The sequence below is a fragment of the Nannobrachium achirus genome (assembly GCF_963921795.1).
Source record: "Nannobrachium achirus genome assembly, chromosome: 21".
Lineage (NCBI taxonomy): Eukaryota > Metazoa > Chordata > Actinopteri > Myctophiformes > Myctophidae > Nannobrachium > Nannobrachium achirus.
The window spans coordinates 55949980-55968609 of NC_137828.1; the positions used below are offsets into that span (position 1 = coordinate 55949980).

General features: G+C 44.8%; 1 protein-coding gene across 1 annotated transcript in view; it reads left to right on the forward strand.

Moving 5' to 3' along the window:
* LOC308306798 (partitioning defective 3 homolog) overlaps positions 1–18630 on the forward strand; it is an 806734-nt gene that overhangs the window by 397227 nt on the left and 390877 nt on the right. The window contains exons 8-10 of the mRNA XM_080751840.1: positions 4062–4187; positions 14602–14916; positions 15950–16137. Of these exons, the coding sequence (XP_080607966.1) occupies positions 4062–4187; positions 14602–14916; positions 15950–16137 (629 nt within the window). The remainder of the gene's footprint in view (positions 1–4061; positions 4188–14601; positions 14917–15949; positions 16138–18630) is intronic.

Below are 18630 nucleotides of genomic sequence, written 5' to 3' on the forward strand. Positions count from 1 at the left end.
GGATCGCATAAGAGATTCAAGTTCGCCATATACCCGAACAACAGCTGAAAAGATTGCTGATCTACAAACTGCGACATGGAGTAGAATGCTGTCACATGCGCAAAAAGAACAGATTTACAAGCCATCAACACTGTGCAGGATGGTACAGGATGTTGGCTTGTAGATCTGTTCTTTTCAAGCATGTGCCGGCCAGTCATGCAAAGTTATGATGAAGGTGCAGGTCTGGACCTCTGGGGTCTGCATGACAAAAACCAAGCCATGTACTTTCAACACTTAGAAGTATTGTCATTATTTCATTTTAATGTGTGTCAGTCAAATGATACAAACGTTGTTGTCCATTGTAAACTTTGTGTTGGCAGCATATAGGCTAATCGAATTTACGCTTTGTTGTACGACGGGGTCGCATGCCGAAAATAGCCAATCTACAAGATCAGTGTAGCGGGTCGCGGACGTGTTGCACTGAGTTTGTAGGTTGGCTAAAGACTCCATCGCCTTTGGTGATCGCTTGGCAGCTATAGCCACATTTATATTTGGTTTTTGTGTAGAACTTCGAGCGGCTCCATCAGTAAGATGACAAGTAATGGAGAGAGAAAGTGGCACAGCATTAGAGTAATCACAATGATATGAAATCATCATCTCTCCCACATCTGTAGCAGACAAGGCCATAACCCTAAAGTGCTGCACGACCGGTCTGCATTTGCATTGCTCGTCTCGAGCTTCTAGGTCTGCTGTTATCACTATTTTAGCCATTAGACCAGGGTCTCCTACGTTTTCAGGCCAAGGACCCCTTAGTTGGCTCTGAGAGAAATGAAGCAGGGACCCCCACTACATATCGTATCAAATTGTGTGTTGCAGATTAAAAATGTACATGGATTATTTCTTATACAGTTTAGACTTGACAGCGCTATCATCTGTGTAGGTTGGATTAATGTGTATTTTCATATATTTAACCACTTGAACTGTCAATACCTACTAGTCTGCTCTTCTTTTCCCTCTACACCAAACTTCTGTGCCAAAAATGCTCACAACGCCTTGCGCATGCAAGGCGTTGTGAGCTTGTAGATCTGCTATTTTTTGGCTAATGTTCCACTAAGAATAGGGTTCAAGTAATCAAACATAATCACATGTAACGGAGGTGATCCGAACCTCCCCACCCGGCTTCGAACCCGGGTCTCCCTATGGAACGAGGGCAGATACTAGACTTTTGAGGCTTCAGGCTGGGGCTGCGACTCTCCGCCACACTCACCCCCCTTTGACCTCCTCCTACGGGGAAGCCCGGATCCGGGTCACGGCACCAATGTAACTGAGGTAATCCGAACCTCCCCACCCAGCTTCGAACCCGGGTCTCCCGTGTGAAAGTCCAATATCTTAACAATTACTCCAAAGGGTTAGGATATCCCTATGGAACGAGGGCAGATACTAGACTTTTGAGGCTTCAGGCTTGGGCTGCGACTCTCTCCGCCACACACAAAGATTTCGTGGCACCCCTGTAGTAACTCTGAGGACCCCCTGTTGGGGAGACCTCTGCAGTAGACTTATTTCTACTTCCTTTCACTTGATTTTTTTTCTTTTTTTTTCTGTCTATAATGATGACATGCCCAAATTAGGGATGCCTACTGCCAGGAAGAGTCTCTCTCTCACCCCGGGCCTGGCATGGCTGGCTGTCATGTTCGTACGCCACCCTTTTTGTTTTTGTGCTTTCAAACGCCTCATGGTGGAGAGCCAGTCACGTTCAACGTTTTCCACTTTCTGTCGCGTTTACTCTGCAATTAACGCTGACCCGCTGAGGCGGGCTCAGACACCAAGAGAGAGCCAAGGCCCTTCTGTTGTCCTTAGAAATCTTGCACGCCAGCGTACACGGCCGCATTATGCAGCCAATTAGACAGTTGATTTGGAGATTGACCTTGTTTTGGATGAAATGCAAAACAGCTCTGTGTGGCGAGGCTACCCTTGGCGAGGAGAGAGAGAAAAAAAAAGAAGTCCAGTCAGACTTTTTAATTTGCTTTTGTGTTTTATATCGTCACTGTCGGGCAGAAACCTCGTATCTCCAAGTTTCACATTTGTATGTTTTTTCGCAAAGTAAAGCCCTGCTTCATTATACAAGGCCATCGCACAAAAGTAGCAGATCTACAAGCACACAAGTAGCAGATCCACAAGCACACAACGTTGGGTTGGAGATCTGCTGTTTTCACTAGCTTTTTAAAATCATAAATACAAACAAATGGTTTTGGACATACAATGTTTCCACCCGACAGCGACGATATATTCATAATTCATTGAAACGATGGGGAGGAGGAGGTGGGATAGGATACAATGCTGAACTGTGTTGAGTTGTGTCCTTGGCGCGCATGAATCACGAATGAATAGTATAAAAGAAAATGTCCACCGCATGTTATTAGCTTGGCACTTGGTTATTTTTTTTTATTTTCTTCTGAAGGGAAGTTTATAAAGTTTTCCATCAGGTTATCTCTCATGCAAGGACGCCAAACTACTGTCATTTATTTTCTACCCGCACCCCGAGGCAGTTCTCCTGCACCTCGGAGGTTTGTGGTTGTGCTGTGTGAGCTCTTGCTTGCATCAGATCTCTTTGCATCATCTGCAGGACCTCAAGGCATTCTCTTGATGTATTTATTTACAAGGGGGCTCTTTTTTGAAGGTAAAGGTTGCCTTTTTTTCCCTTCTTCTACTTTATTGAAGAGATTGCTGAGGCGGCACAGCAGTGGAGATCGGCATTTTATTTTTTATTCTGGCCACTGCCAGCTCACGTCTTAAGCTCTGACGAATGCCACCACAGCATGTGATTTGAAGCCATAACATGATCATGCAGCGGAATCTCTGGATTATCCACAGACAGACAGACAGACAGACAGACAGGCAGACAGACAGGCAGACAGACAGGTATGGGGCTTCAAATGTAATGTAATGACCACAAGAAACACCACTTCGTTCTCAGCGAGTGGCAGGTTTAATTCTAGCCCCAATCTAGTAAGAATAATCCCTGTACTGTTCATAAAGGTTCTTTGAGTCTGTGTCGTCCTTTACCTGTACTTGAACCCCCTCCTCTCCGGGCGTGTTTTCCCCTCTCTCCATCTTTTATACTGTATACAGTAGGATGCAGGTGAAGGTTGAAAGAACAACACCCAGGCCATGAACTTGTACGGAGACTGTGTGTCATCAGTTGTCCCTCAGCACATAGCATAGTGCTGTACAGTATCAGGGATGGGACGATAATCGCTATTATCGTTTATCGTGATTAAAAAAAACACTCATGATAATCGTATCGTGGAGAATTTAATCTATCGTGAAATCGTCCTCCGTCATGCTCTGGGATCAATTCACCTTTTATTTGCCGACCTTCATATCCGGTACCACTTAAACCCTCTATAATTGGTAAAATGGACCTGTAAATAACATACTTTTTTGTTTACTCTCAACCAAATCTCTTTGCCAAAAAATTGCTGATCTACAAGCTCACAACGCATTGCGGCCTAGGTATAAAATAGGGCTAAAGTGGATTCATGTGTGTTTTATAATAGCATTATTTATATGCAAAGTAACCACTAACCAGTAACTAAAGTTTTCAAATAAATGTAGTGGACTAAAAGTAAATATTTGGATCCGAGATGTAGTGGAATAGAAGTAAAAGTATTGGAAATTTGGAACTACTCAAGTAAAGTACAAATACCTCAAAATTGAACTTGAGTACAGTACTCAAGTTCACTTAGTTACTTTACACCACTGTTAAGTAAATATATAAGGCTGCGACCCCCAAAATAATCTTATTTTAACTGGGGACCCCCCACCCTGACGAGCACTAAGAGTTGAGGCATTACATTTTGTATAGCACAAATTTTGACTATTTGGCAAATGTTTAATTTGTAAATTTAGAGGCATTAAAATCACTTAATACACTTAAAACTTTACGTTGGTTTGTTTACTTTTGAGTGAGAAAACAATGTTGCACATTAAGTTAATCACGCGGGGAACCCCCAAAATAATTTGGGGACCCCTCTGGGGGTCCTGACCCACAGGTTGACATGGATGTTTGTTTGTGGTTCCAGGACCCTGGGCCTGCTAGTGAAGCGGCTGGAGCGCGGGGGCAAGGCGGAGCAGGAAGGCCTGTTCCAGGAGGATGACTGCATCGTGAAGATCAACCAGGGGGACATACGCAACCTGCGCTTTGAGCAGTAAGTCACTCCTGAAAAAATAATATGTCTTCTAAATCCTAATAGTTCTCTGAAAAACGTATGTTTTCTTTATCTGTGGTGCTCAAAGTTTTTAATGCCAAGGCCCCTAGAATTATATGTATTTGAACCGCAGACCCCCTGTCACCCCTGACTCCACCCCCCTCTCCACCTACCTACTCTCACGCACCCTGGCCACAATAGCCGATGAAAACGGCATGAACCTACAGACACCGGAAGTGGTGGAAGTGCTGCGGTTAGCGGAAGTTACGTCATGCGTTGCAGTCCGTTTACATAAAGATTGTAGCTCTTTCGTGTGTCCTTTGTCAGAATCCCTGTTTTTGTTTGGATATTGTTTATTACGAGCGCAACCGAAGGGTCGGGAGAAGTAGAACAGTTTTTTTTCGCCAGCTGGGACTACACCACACTGTGAAAAAAACAATAATATCTGGTGAAATTCTCCCGTCGGAAGTAGCACTAGCTGTTTCATGCCGTTTCAGCCTATGGTCGTTACCAGGCTTTTCTCTTCGCAGATGAGTAAGCCTGGCTACGCAAGGCTAACTCTCACGCCACCTACCTGGCCCTCAGCTCCACCCCCAAGTCGTCTACCTGGCTCTATTTATCCTCAATCTAACCTCCCAGAATCCCCTAAGCTTTTCGTATCCCCTAAGCATGGCGAAAGCCCTGATTCATTTTGTGTCAGTGGTTCTCAAACATTTTCATCTCAAGGAGCCCTAGAATTACAGTATATGTATTTGACTGCAGACCCTCAACTCAAAAACATGTTGTTCCAGGGACTCTGAGAAAGAAAGATTTGAGTTAAATGTGTTCGCTTTAAAAGATTTGATACATTTTCACGAATTTTCAAAAATAGCAGATCTACAAGCTCGTAGCGCGGTGTACAGTAGATCTGCTATTTTTGAATAACCAAAGTATAAAACAATAATTAAAGCGACACAGATGCGTTCCAGGTCTTCCGTGTCATTTTAGATCGTAGCTTTGGCTATTCAAAAACAGCAGATGCACAAGCCCAGAGCGAGTAACTTTGTGCCGCGCTGCTGCGAGCTTATAGATCTGTATTTTTGAGCATTTTTTAAAGAATCTCAAAAGACTGAGAACTACTGATTTAGAAGAGATTTGTAGAATCGGTCTCAGGTCTTAATGGGTTAAGTCTGCTTGTAGATCGGCTATTTTCGACAAAGAGGCTTGGTGTAGAGGGGAAAAAGATCAGACTAAGTACAGAGTGAAAGGTCAAGTTCATTAAGTATTATCTCAAAACACAAATTGACATGAATCCAAAATACACTGATGATTGTGCTGTCAAACAATGAAACTATATGGAATCTATGAAAAGGTAGTGTGGGTCCCTGCTTCATCTCTCTCACAACTAAGGGGTCCCCGGCCTGAAAATATTGAAGACCCCTGGGTTATAGAAATAGCCGATCTACAAGCTCCCACAACACGTTGCGCCAACGAAGGATAAATGAAGCATTATTTGCCACCCACCGCCTCACATTCCACTCAATTCTCTCCCATCGATTTTCCCCACTTCTATTTCCTAAAAGTGGAATGAAGATATAAGGCTTTTCTTCCCCCAATTCACCCACAAGCCACAGTCCCACCACCGCCAAATGCAGCAGGGGCACTGGAAAGCTGTGCACACTGCGGGGATACATGCGCCCACGCGCGCACGCACACTCACAAACAGGAGTTCTGGGCCCTGGGTACAAGCATTCACTGCAGGCCTCCATGAATGTTCTTCATAGGGGGAGGGGGTTTAACCCTTTTAGACTGGGAACGCATTATTACGCATTATTTTGTGCTTTAACTATTGAGAAATAGCAGATATATAAGCTCGCAGCGCGGCACTGCTATTTTTGGAAAAATCGTGAAAATTTGTGTCTTTGAATATTTCAAATGCGTGCGTGCGTGCGTGCGTGCGTGCGTGCGTGCGTGCGCCAGAGAGGAGAAATAGCTCATTTGTCATCCAGGCTGGGATGGGGCAGCAGACTACTGAGGTGGTCTGCTTGTGGCTCTTCCATCAGCCCAGCCTCCCTGGGGGAATGGCTGGGATTTGTGCTGCGCTGTACCGGGTATGTCCATCCTTGACTGCAGTTAATCCCATGGCAATCCATGGTCAGTGAAAGTATATTCAGAACTCACAATCACTTATTGATCCACACGGTGCAGGCGACATTGGTTCTGGTTAACGTTTTTCTTTTCTTTAATGGCAGAGATTTACGAGCTCACGGCACCTTGTGGTCTGATTTGTGGAGAAATTCCGATTTTCTTTTCAAAATGTTAGCATCTATCTATAAATGCGACAAATCTCTGTCTGTTTGTTTGTTTGTTTGTTTGTTTGTAATCCGCGTATCTCGAGAACCGTTCGTCCCACCGGCTTCAGATTCGGCACGCGCGTTCCCCGCCGCCGCGCGGAGTGCAGTGCCGGGCCTCGACCCGACCCGACTCGCGGTTTTCCGAAACCGGCGCGAAACGTTCGGAATCTCCTTATGCGGAGCTGATTGTTGACATCAGGCTGTTCCGGAGGAAATCGGCGCAAGCGCTGAGTCATTGTGACATCACTTCATAAAAGGCTCTGACATCACGTACGCCACATGAGTCAACACAAAATCTCTGTTCTTCCCACCGGCACGCGCGTTCTCCAGATATGGGCATAAAGTCTGACATCAGAGTTTTCTGCAACCGGTACTGTGTGTGCAGAGATCTTCATATATGGGCATAAGTGGACAAAGACAAACAGATGGTCAAAACGGGTCCTATGACAGGTATATTGGGGTTTGCATTAAAGGGTGGGGCATTCATGGGGTTTGCATTAAAGGGTGGGGCATTCATTCCCTATTTCAAATTCGGCACGTGCGTTCCCCACCGCAGCAGGTAGTGCAGTGCTCGGCCTCGACCCGACCCGACCCGATACACGATTTTCTGGAACCAGCACGAAAGGTTCGGATTCTGATGTCTGACATCAGGATTTTCCGGAACTGGCACTGTGTCTGCATAGATCTCCATATATGGGCATAAAATGGATGCAGACAGACAAATACAGATATCTCCATATATGGGCATAAATGGACACAGGCAAACAGATGGTCAAAGATCTCCATATATGGGCATAAAGTGGACGCAGACAGACAGATACAGATATCTCCATATATGGGCATAAATGGACACAGGCAAACAGATGGTCAAAACGGGTCCTATGACAACAGGTATAATGGGGTTTGCATTAAGTTTGTCTCCTCCTCCATCTGTTTGTCTGTGTCCCTTTATTCCCATTATGGAGATCTCTGTATCTGTCTGTGCCACCGACTGTGTTGCAGACACAGTGCCGGTTCCCCCTTTAATGCAAACCCCATTATACCTGTTGTCATAGGACCCGTTTTGACCATCTGTTTGAAAAAGCGACAGAAATCTCATATATGGGCATAAAATGGACGCAGATAAACAGATATCTCCATATATGGCATATATGGGCATACAATGGATGCAGAATCACAAAGATCTCCATATACGGGCATAAAAGGGACACAGACAGACAGATACAGAGATCTCCATATATGGGCATAAAATGGACGCAGATAGACAGATATCTCCATATATGGGCATATATGGGCATAAAATGGACCCAGAACTATAACTGCAGTGATCTCCATATATGGACATAAAATGGACACCGACAGACAGACAGATACAGATATCTCCATATATGGGCATAAATGGACACAGGCAGACAAATGGTCAAAACGGGTCCTATGAAAACAGGTATAATGGGGTTTGCATTAAAGGGCGGGGCATTCATTCCCTATTTACATTGTTCCGAGTTGGCCAGGTCGCCGACTAGACGCTGGGCCGCCCGAAGGGCGGCCCAGCGTCCCAGGCTAACCTAATAAATTAGGTTAGCCTGGGAATCAATATCATTTTTGGTTTTCAGGTTTCTTCAGAGGTGGAAAGTCTGGTGACACGAGGTTAGAAAAAGATTGAAAACCACTGAACTAAACCAGGGTTTAGTTCCAAAGTGCTTGATGCCAGTCCGGGGGTGCCTCTGAATAATTTGATAATATTTGGAATTTATCAGTATCACTTCAGTAATACAGACCTGATTTGCACTGTACTTGAGTTCTTTTCATCTCTGTTCATCTACCCCAGTTATTTACATAGAACAGAGATATAGTGTGGGGCCTTAAGGGGAGCAAATGCTAATTTTGTGCAAATTTGTATTAAAGCGCCAAATTTTGCACAAATGTAGCCCAGGGCATGCTCTAATGATTTAGCTAGGGTGCCCGTGTTTGCAACCTTTGGGGTCGCCACAGCGGCCAAATCTCTCTCAAATTTCTGGGTATTTAAGTAGGATGTGAGAGGTCTAACTAGGGGTTTGTTATGATGCTGAATCCATTGCAACCATTTGTTTTGCACAAAAAACATCCCTTGGGCTACAAATGGCGCCAGAATGATGAAAAGTGATGACTCATCACTTTTCATCACTAATCACAGTTTAGACCTCTCACATGCAACTTAAATACCCAGAAAAAAAAAAGTTTTCTGGGTATTTTCCTCCTGTATAGAAAGTCGATGGGAGCCCAACTTGATTTGGCCGCTGTGGCGACCCCGAAGGTCGCAAACTCTAAATCATTAGAGCATGCCCTGGGCTACATTTGTGCAAAATTTGGCGCTTTAAGACAAATTTGCACAAAATTAGCATTTGCTCCCCTTAAGGCCCCACACTAATAGGCAACCTGCTGTTCTAGAGCTGCATGTGGCTCTTACGTAGGTCCTCTCCCATGGCTCCCAGTTGCTTGGCAAAGAAGTATGTAAAAGAGAATTAATAAGAAGAAGTCATAAAGTTAATCTAACATTCTCCTATTGGAAAACAATTGTTGCCTAGAGACCAGATAAAAATAAGAAACTAATTATTGAAGGAAAATAAAGAATATATGAATGCTTGGATATGTTGTTTGCTTTCACCAGCAACACATGCTGGCTTATTGGTGTACTTGATCTGCTTTGAGAAGTTGGCAAACAATACACATAAATAACAGTAAAAAATTAATATTGAAAGACCAGAAAAAACACAAATGAATATAAAGCAAACGTACATCTTGTTATGTTTATGGCCAAAAAAATGCTCTTTTGATCATAAAGTTTGCCTACCCCTGATCTACCCCAACTCTCTTCACCAACAAATAGCAGATCTACAAGCTCACTACGCATCCCAATGTTGTGACGCATTTTTTTATTTATTTATTTTGGTGAATCTTCCCCTCAGAATAGGGATGCTGGGGTTAAAACGTCAAGTACAGTATAAAGTTATTTTCAGTCAGTTCTGATGGAAACAGATATTTCTCCGTGTCATAGCCTGCCGTATCTCAGGTGGAAAGATGTACATATTTACCTAGTGTAATATGATATAGGATTCTAAAAATTAATAGTGTAATTCAGGGGTGCCATGGATGAAAAAGTTATTTGCAGAGGTGCCCCGAGTCAAAAAAGTTTGAGAACCCCTGAACTAAAGGGTTCAAGTCGAGCACACATTCTTTTTTTTACAAATCGTCACAGTCGATAAGGCTGAAGACCTGGTGTTTTGTGAAACACAGCCACAGGCGCTAGGTTGATTGTCTATGCAAGACACGGACGCTTTTTTTGTGGTTTCCTTTTTCCAATTGTCTGGACTTTTGACTGGATCACTTTATTATGATGGAGCGTTGTGACACACACACACACACACACACACACACACACACACACACACACACACACACACACACACACACACACACACACACACACACACACACACACACACACACACAATTTCAAACAATTTTCCAAACTATTATTCTTAGTGTGAATGACTGTTATACCAGCATTGTTTTTCAGTCTTTTGGCAGTCAACTCTATAACTAAGTACTTATGAACAATAGCTACTTTATACAATTTGAAGTGAAAGAGATTACCTCTAAATATTGTACTTTTACGCCACTACATTTATTTGAAAACTTAAGTTAATAGTCACTTTGCAGATATAAATTATAATAGGATAAAACATACATGAATCACTTGTAACCCTATTTTATAGATAGGAAATTTGAAAATAGCAGATCTACAAGCTCACAATGTGTCACATCGCGACGTGTTGGGAGCTTGTAGATCGGCTATTTTCAAACATTTTAGTACTTTAACTTTTGATACTTCAACTATATTTTGATGCCAATACTTTTGTACTTTTACTCAAGTAACATTTGAACACAGACCTTTTACATGTAACAGAGTACTTCTACATTGCAGTATTGATACTTTTACTTAAGTAAAACATTTGAGTACTTTTTCCACCTCTGCTGAACTTTCGGCGAGGCTATCAGACACGTTCCTGTCAGCCCATGAGACTCCTCCTCCTCCTCCTCCTCCCCAGTCCCGACTATCACGGCTACCAGGGACGTGCTGGGCCCCTGATTCAGCCCGGGAAAAAGAGTTGGAGAGGCCCTCATTACGCGCTATAGAGAGAGATCTCTCTCTATAGCGCTGCTGCTACTCAAAGATTTGCTATTTCAGATCATGACAAGTGACAAGCCAGTGGACCAATTACTGTACATATTTCGTCGTTGTTGGGTGGAAACCTTGTATATCCAAAACCGCTTGTTTTGTATTTATCATTTTAAAAATGATTTAAACTAGTGAAAACAGCCGATCTACAAGCACACACCGCCTCGCACCGCGAGGCGTTGTGTGCTTGTAGATCTGCCGGCCTGGACCGGCCGGGAATGAACCGGCTGTTCGGGAATTGTCCCGCTTTTCCCAATGGCCAGCACGTCCCTGACGGCTACCTGGCTGCATTATGGTAATGTTGTTCATCAGACTCAAAGCAAAGCCACGGGGAGTGTTAGTGTGTTGTTGTTGGTTTCTTTTTTTCCCCTGCGTAGTCGAACGACGCTATTGTCATTAGTAAACATCATCAGCTGCTTCCAATGCTCGTCTAACTGTGAAAGAGGCTTACACTCCCAATCCACGAGGGAGCCATGTTTTGAATCGTTCTGCACACTAACACACAAACACACACACGGACACACGCACACACGCACACACGCACACACACACACACGCCACACACGCACACGCACACGCACACGCACACGCACACACCACACACCCTCGCCGGCATCCAAATGCATCTGGTAGCTGTGATTGTACATAAAAATGAAGAAACTAAACTAAACTTTTCACCACTCCCTCCCGCCCTCCCTCCCTCCCTCCCTCCTTTCCCCTCTCTCTCTCTCTCTCTCTCTCTCTCTCTCTCTCTCTCTCTCTCTCTCTCCCTCTCTCCCTCCTTGATTGTGTGCGGGAGATGCGTTGGGCCGGGGGTCTATTTAAAGTGATATTCTAATCTCCTCAGATTGTTTTGCATGGGTAAATATTTTGAGGCGCTTAATCTAACTGATTGTAATGATGCATTGATAGGGTAATTTATTATTCAATCAGCTGGCGCGCGGCGGCTGATTACTGGAGTGATCAGAGCCACACGCACACACACACACACACACACCAACACGTGCATTTATAAGCACGTACGCGCACACGCGCGTGCACACGTGTACACGCATGCACACACTGAATGGCATTATGCCACGGTCTGTCTACTCACTGTCATGTCAGTGAAAAATTGTTACTTTTCAGAATTCAACTTCAAAAGCAGAAGCAGATCCACTCGAACCGCTTCGCTTTGCGGCACGTTCCCGAGCATACAGAACTGCTGCTTTTGATGGTTTTGGGCGACGATGTAGTACGAACAAGTGCGTTAATTAACGACAAGAGGGAGAAACGAAACAACAACACAAAAGGTTTAACCCATCTAGGTCTAGAATTATTGAAGGCTTTAACTATTGGAAAATAGAAGATCTACCAAGCCCACAGCGAGCTTGTAGATCTGCTATTTTTGAAAAATCTTGAAAATGTGTGCAAATTTTTCAATATATATTTTTCAAAGCAAACTTTTGTAACTCAAATCTCCCTGGAACAACATATTTTGAGATGGGGGGGGGGTTTGCTTATTAAATCTTCGGGTTCCTCGGGCATGGCGGAGAAGCGTATTTTTTTGGCAGCAGTTGTGTTAAGCTAGCGCTACTGCCGCACGCACGGCGCATGGCTCAAATGAAGTGCCGCTCATTTTGTGATGGGGGGGGGGGGGGTCCTCGCTGTGGTTGGTTGCAGTCCAGGAACTCTTGTAGATCTGCTATTTTTGAAAAAACTTGAAAATGTGTGCAAATTTTTCAATATATATTTTTCAAAGCAAACTTTTGTAACTCAAATCTCCCTGGAACAACATATTTTGAGATGGGGGGGGGGTTGCTTATTAAATCTTCGGGTTCCTCGGGCATGGCGGAGAAGCGTATTTTTTTGGCAGCAGTTGTGTTAAGCTAGCGCTACTGCCGCACGCACGGCGCATGGCTCAAATGAAGTGCCGCTCATTTTGTGATGGGGGGGGGGGGGGGGTCCTCGCTGTGGTTGGTTGCAGTCCAGGAACTCCAGGACCCCCCCCCCCCCCCCCCCCCCCCCCCCCCTTCCTGCTGTGGCATGGTGGTGCGGCTCGCTCCTCCGGCTCAAGAACACTATCTATATGCTAAGTGCGGCCTGCCTGACGATACAGACTAAACAATTCGTGTGTGTGTGTGTGTGTGTGTGTGTGTGTGTGTGTGTGTGTGTGTGTGTGTGTGTGTGTGTGTGTGTGTGTGTGTGTGTGTGTGTGTGTGTGTGTGTGTGTGTGTGTGTGTGTGTGTGTGTGTGTTTTCTGTGCGCGCGTGTGTGTGTGTTTGTGTGCGCGCGCGTGTGGAGCTCCTGTCGTGGCTTATTTGCCTCACACACACATGAATGTACACACACACACACACACACACACACGCACACACACACACACACACACACACAGACACACACAAAGATATGTGCTCGCTCGCACACACGCATTCTATAGTCACAGATTTAGCTTTGACTAGATTTTTTCCCGTGTCTAAATGTGTGTCTGCTTATACTCTTTGAAACCCTCTCAGCGTGAGATGCTGCCAGACTGCACATCCCGTCATCATGCACTCTGTTGATGCTCGTGCTGAACGAGCATCAACGTTGTCTCTCTCTCTCTTTTCATTGATTTCTATACATTTTTTGGGGAAATGAAAATTATTAAATACAATAAAAGATTATAAAAAATAAATGAAAAAAGTTGTCAAAAAAACACGGCCTGCTCACGTATTCGGAGGGTATCAGGAGTCACCAGTAAAAAGGACAGTTGTTTTCATTGAATCTATCATGGTTAAAATGTAGTTTTAAGTTATAATGGGTTTGTATATGAAGGTCCTGGAAGGGGGAAAATGGGGGGAAATTAATATCAAATATCTAAATACTGAATGAAGTAAATTCAAAAACTGTCCTGGGTGTTCCCAAAAGCCTGATTGGACGATAAAATGACAAAAAGTTTTTTTGAAAGTGAAATATCCCTTTAATTCCTCAAGCGTTCTTGAGGAAGACTCTGAACCCCCGACGAGCAGGCTGGTTTGCCTTATCTTGCATGGATTCCTCCGCCATCGGTGTGTGAATGGGTGAACGTAATGCACAATCTATGTAAAGCACTTTGGATAAAAAGCGCTAAAGCAGGGGTCTTCAGCGTGTTCAGGCCAAGGACCCCTTAGTTGAGAGAGAGTTGAAGCAGGGACCCCCACAACCTGTTCATAGATTCCATATAGTTTCATTGTTTGACAGCACAATCATCAGTGTATTCTGGATTCATGTCAATTTGTGTTTTCAGATATTTAACCACTTGAACTGTCAATACTTAACTCATCAAACGCCCACGAGGTGTCAACGCGTCAAACTCTTTGATGTCACTGGAGGCCCAACGATGCGTTTGACGTGTTGTACAGCATTTACAGTAACAATATAAAGTCTTAATGTAACGTCGCGTCGGGCCTACCCGTAGATGTTGGCCGATGACCTCGGGTTGTTTCCATTAGACGCTGAGACCATCGCGCCGCCGATTTTCTCCATTTAATCTAATGCATCACCCAGACTTTAAAGCTCTTTATCTCTGATGTATGTTTTGTGGCACAGAACAGGCCTCGCAGCGCGAGGCGTTGTGAGCTTGTAGATGGGCTATGTTTGGCTAAAGTTCTCAGAATATGGGCACTATAGGGTTCAAGTGGTTATTATAAGAAAGGAGAAAAAACACTCAAAGATTTGGAGGACCCTCTGTAGTAATTCTGAGGACCCCCTAGGGGTCCCAGACCCCCTGTTGAAGACACATGCGGTAAAGTATAATATAAATGCGCCATTGGCATTTACCATTATTCTCTACCCTCCCGTCCGTCCGTCCATCCGTCCACCCACCCAACCCTTCCCTCACCCCCACTCCTCCTCCCAGGGCCCAGAACATATTCCGGCAGGCCATGCGCACCCCGCTCATCCTCTTCCACGTGGTCCCGGCCTCCATGAAGGGCCAGTACGAGGCGCTCTCGGCCCCGGGCGAGGTGGTCGGCTCCCCGCAGTGCAACCGGGTCCGCTTCAGCCAGGACCCCCAGCCCCAGCATCAGCATCAGCATCAGCATCAGCATCATCATCTGCCCCCCGGCGAACGCTCCAGCCTGGTGGTGGGAGGAGGCGCGCTGCTGGAACACACCCCGCAGAGGATGTCGTCGCGCACCGCCGCCGGGCCCCACCCCATCCTCACCAACCACAAGTGGGTCTGACTCTTTCTCTTTTGTTCCATTTAGGCCTAGAATTATTCAATGCTTTAACTATTGAAAAATAGCAGATATACAAGCTTGTAGATCTGCTATTTTTTTTGAAAAATCATGAAAATGTGTGCAAATCTTTGAATGTCTCATTTTTAAAGTGAACATTTTGTAACTCAAATATTTGCTTCTGGGGGGGGGGGGGGGAACAAACGAATCAGATCAAATCAAATCAAACTTTATTTATAAAGCACATTTAAAACAACCGAAATTGACCAAAGTGCTGTACAGAGAAAGAGCAAACAATAAAAGCATGATAAACATATAACAAGTGTCAACAAGAAACTCAACACCCATATATGGGACGAAGAGACGTTTGCCCGTGGCTTCACCTTGGCACGTCTCTAATAGGCGAACCAATTTCACAGCCACACAAATATACCTAAAGACAGGAGACGCCACAGAAATACAAATTTACAAACCAACGCTTCTGCGAAGAATATTTAATAATACTGTGACATTTCATTAGGCAGTAATTAGGAGATTTGCTTTCAGGAAATGTACAAAGTAATGGAAAGCTAATTAATATTATGCGGAGCAACGAAAGTGTGAAGAAAACATTGTTTTTCACACATTTGTTTAACTTTTTGCAGAAAAGGCATACTGGGGCCTGCATTGTAAGCCCTAGTACTAATACTACGAACAGCTGTATTGAAGTATGTATTCAACATTATTAAAGTGGTTGAGAGTCTTTGTCTGATTGGCATAGAACTAATGTTCTACGCAAATCAGAACACCTGTGTTGGTCCTCAACATGGCCGGTGTAGGACTACAAATGCAACCCATGAATGGGGGTCCCCGGACCCCTGGTCCAAACAATATAATATCCAAATATAATATTATCATAATTAATCATTATAAAATAATATTAATAAAACAAATCTGTACATTGAAACTGTAGAAACTACAGGATGCCAGGTAAACAAATGACAATGAAAGGGATATTGATCTTTGCCCTCCTCGTCCCCCACACCACAGTCACCAGGGTCCTCTGGCGGGCAGCACCCCAGAGCCAGGACGTCGCCACTACGCTACCTTACCCCACGCCCCCCTGACCTCCAAGACCTCCTCCCCCTCCCTGCAGCGGCGGGTCAGCGCCAACCCCGCCTCCGGCTCCTCCTACTTCCAGAAGACGGGGCGCAGACTCAACATCCAGCTGAAGAAAGGTACCGGGGGAACAAATGGCGGTGATAGTCGCTTCCCACTTTTGAGTTTGTGTGTCCTCATTTTGTCATGTCTGGAGGGAGAGTGTTTTTTGCAGGTCTTTCAGTCCGAGTGTATCAAAAAAGCAACTGGCTTAAGGCAGCGGAAGCTTGTGATTGGCTGCGCGGAGGTGCCGAAAGTCGGGGGGACGGAGATACACCTAAACCTAAACCTAACCTCGGTAAAACTAACGCTGGTTAATGCTAACCTGACTGATGCCAGTGGTGACGCGAAACAAGATGGCTGCTTAGCTCTGCACAATCACGCATACTTTTAATGTATGTACTTGCTAACCTGGTGAATTGCTAACCTGCTGACGCTCGTGAATGCTAACCTGGTGAAATGCTAACCTGCCGACGTTGGTGAATGCTAACCTGGTGAATGTTAACCTGGGTGGGCCAACAGGAGGTTGTTTCCACCTTAACCAAGGTGCATTTTTGATATACTCGGACTGAATGAATCTTCAATGAAGAAAATACACCCGCACACTGCCACTTGCAGGTTCCAAGTATAAATTTATTAAAAGCAACGTTTCGGTCGGTAGACCTTCCTCAAGCTCTTGAGGAAGGTCTACCGACCGAAACGTTGCTTTTAATACATTTATACTTGGAACCTGCAAGTGGCAGTGTGCGGGTGTATTTTCTTCATTGAAGATTCATTCATTCAACTACTTTGTGACCGACGCACCTGCTTGAGAGGAGCTACTGGGTGTGCGACAGTCTTCTCTTTACTGATATACTCGGACTGAAAGACCTGCTTAGAATATTCTAGACCATACTTTATTTACTTAGTTACTTTACACCACTGCTAAAAATCACGCCGGGGGCTGGATTTTGGAGCGTTTTGACATCCCCTCGTCTACTACAGGCTATGAATCGTAATACCTTTCATCAACGTTGCAGGAATTCTGTAGGGCCGATTAAACTCCTCTCAGTCAAGTACCCAACCGTTACCGTTGGAAGGCTGAAGACAGCGCTGTAACTAATGCACTTTAGGACATCAAAGAGTGTTTCATTGTTCGAGCTGATGGACTCACCGCGGGGGCCAAATCCCATTTGCTGTGCTGTGCATGACACAGCAGCTGAGGGCTAACACACACACACACACACACACACACACACGCACACGCACACGCACACACACACACACACACACACACACACACACACACACACACACACACACACACACACACACCTCAGTCATGTATTTACAGTTGCACACGCACAAACACACGCACGCATGTACGTACACACACATGCGTGCGCGCCAACACCATTTCTCAGTGCACGTGGACATTAGCATATCCATCCACACCTGCTCAGCACCTGCACAAATAAACACAAAATATTTCTCTCTCTCTCTCTCTCTCTCTCTCTCTCTCCCCTCAGTTTTGTCACCTGCACCCTTCTTTTAATCAACCTTCTTTTAATCAACAGCATTTTAACTCTTATACTGCTTTGGACGTTCCTGTTCGCCCCAATTCTCAAGAGACCTCCGCGCCAATACGGCGCTCGTTCGCGTTCGTTCGTTTACCTTGTTGATGTCCTTAAGCTGATGAGGGGTCGCGCCGCCGTGTACTGTAAACACATTTTCCGCGGTGATGGTGTAAAAAATCCGTTATGCGTTAACATCAACAGAGACCAATTCTCTTCCTTGTTGATTCCTTGTGGCTGTGAGGCTCTGTGGCCAGTGACTGGTCTGAATGCACGGCAACACATAACAGGCAAATTCACATTCATTCTCGCATGACGCCGCCCTCTGCTGCCTGGCAGACCAAAGTGCACTATTGCACAATCAAAAAATAAATAAATAAATAAATAAATAAATAAATGTCTATCTATCTACTATAACGTCGCAAAGGTAAGCCGCTTTTTGATGGCACCAGACCCAATAAATAAATAAATAATCTGGCAGTAGGAGAGTTAAGAGGAAGGGATGTAAAGGACCACCTAATCCATGGGAGAACACCTGAGAGCCATATAAAGAAATAATTACCATAAACCTATAACTGAACGGGCAAAACACTGCTGCCATAATGAGGATCCCATTCCTGCGGTTTTGATGCTCTGAATACAGTATGTCGCCTGGCAGTATTGTAAATGCATAGTCCACATAACCAGCTTGTGACAGTGTGATATTAAAACCGGTTCCGTAAATGGTTCCAAATGTGATGGAACCCATTCCGGTTCCTCAATGCCGGATACGGTTCCAGATCCCAACCCTATCTATGTCCCGCGAGTCACTGCCGCCTCGACATCTCCGTGTTGGTTCACCGTAGTGGTCGGGTTAGCATTCAGAGCACTTTGCTTCTCCTCAGAAGAGCCGTTGGTCGTGAAATGAGCCGCATCTGAGGTCGACTTGCCTGCCGCGCTCATTCTTTTCTCTCTCTTACACACTCTCTCTCCCTCTCAGTCCCCCCCCCCCCCTGTGGTGTAAAGTAACTAAGTACATTT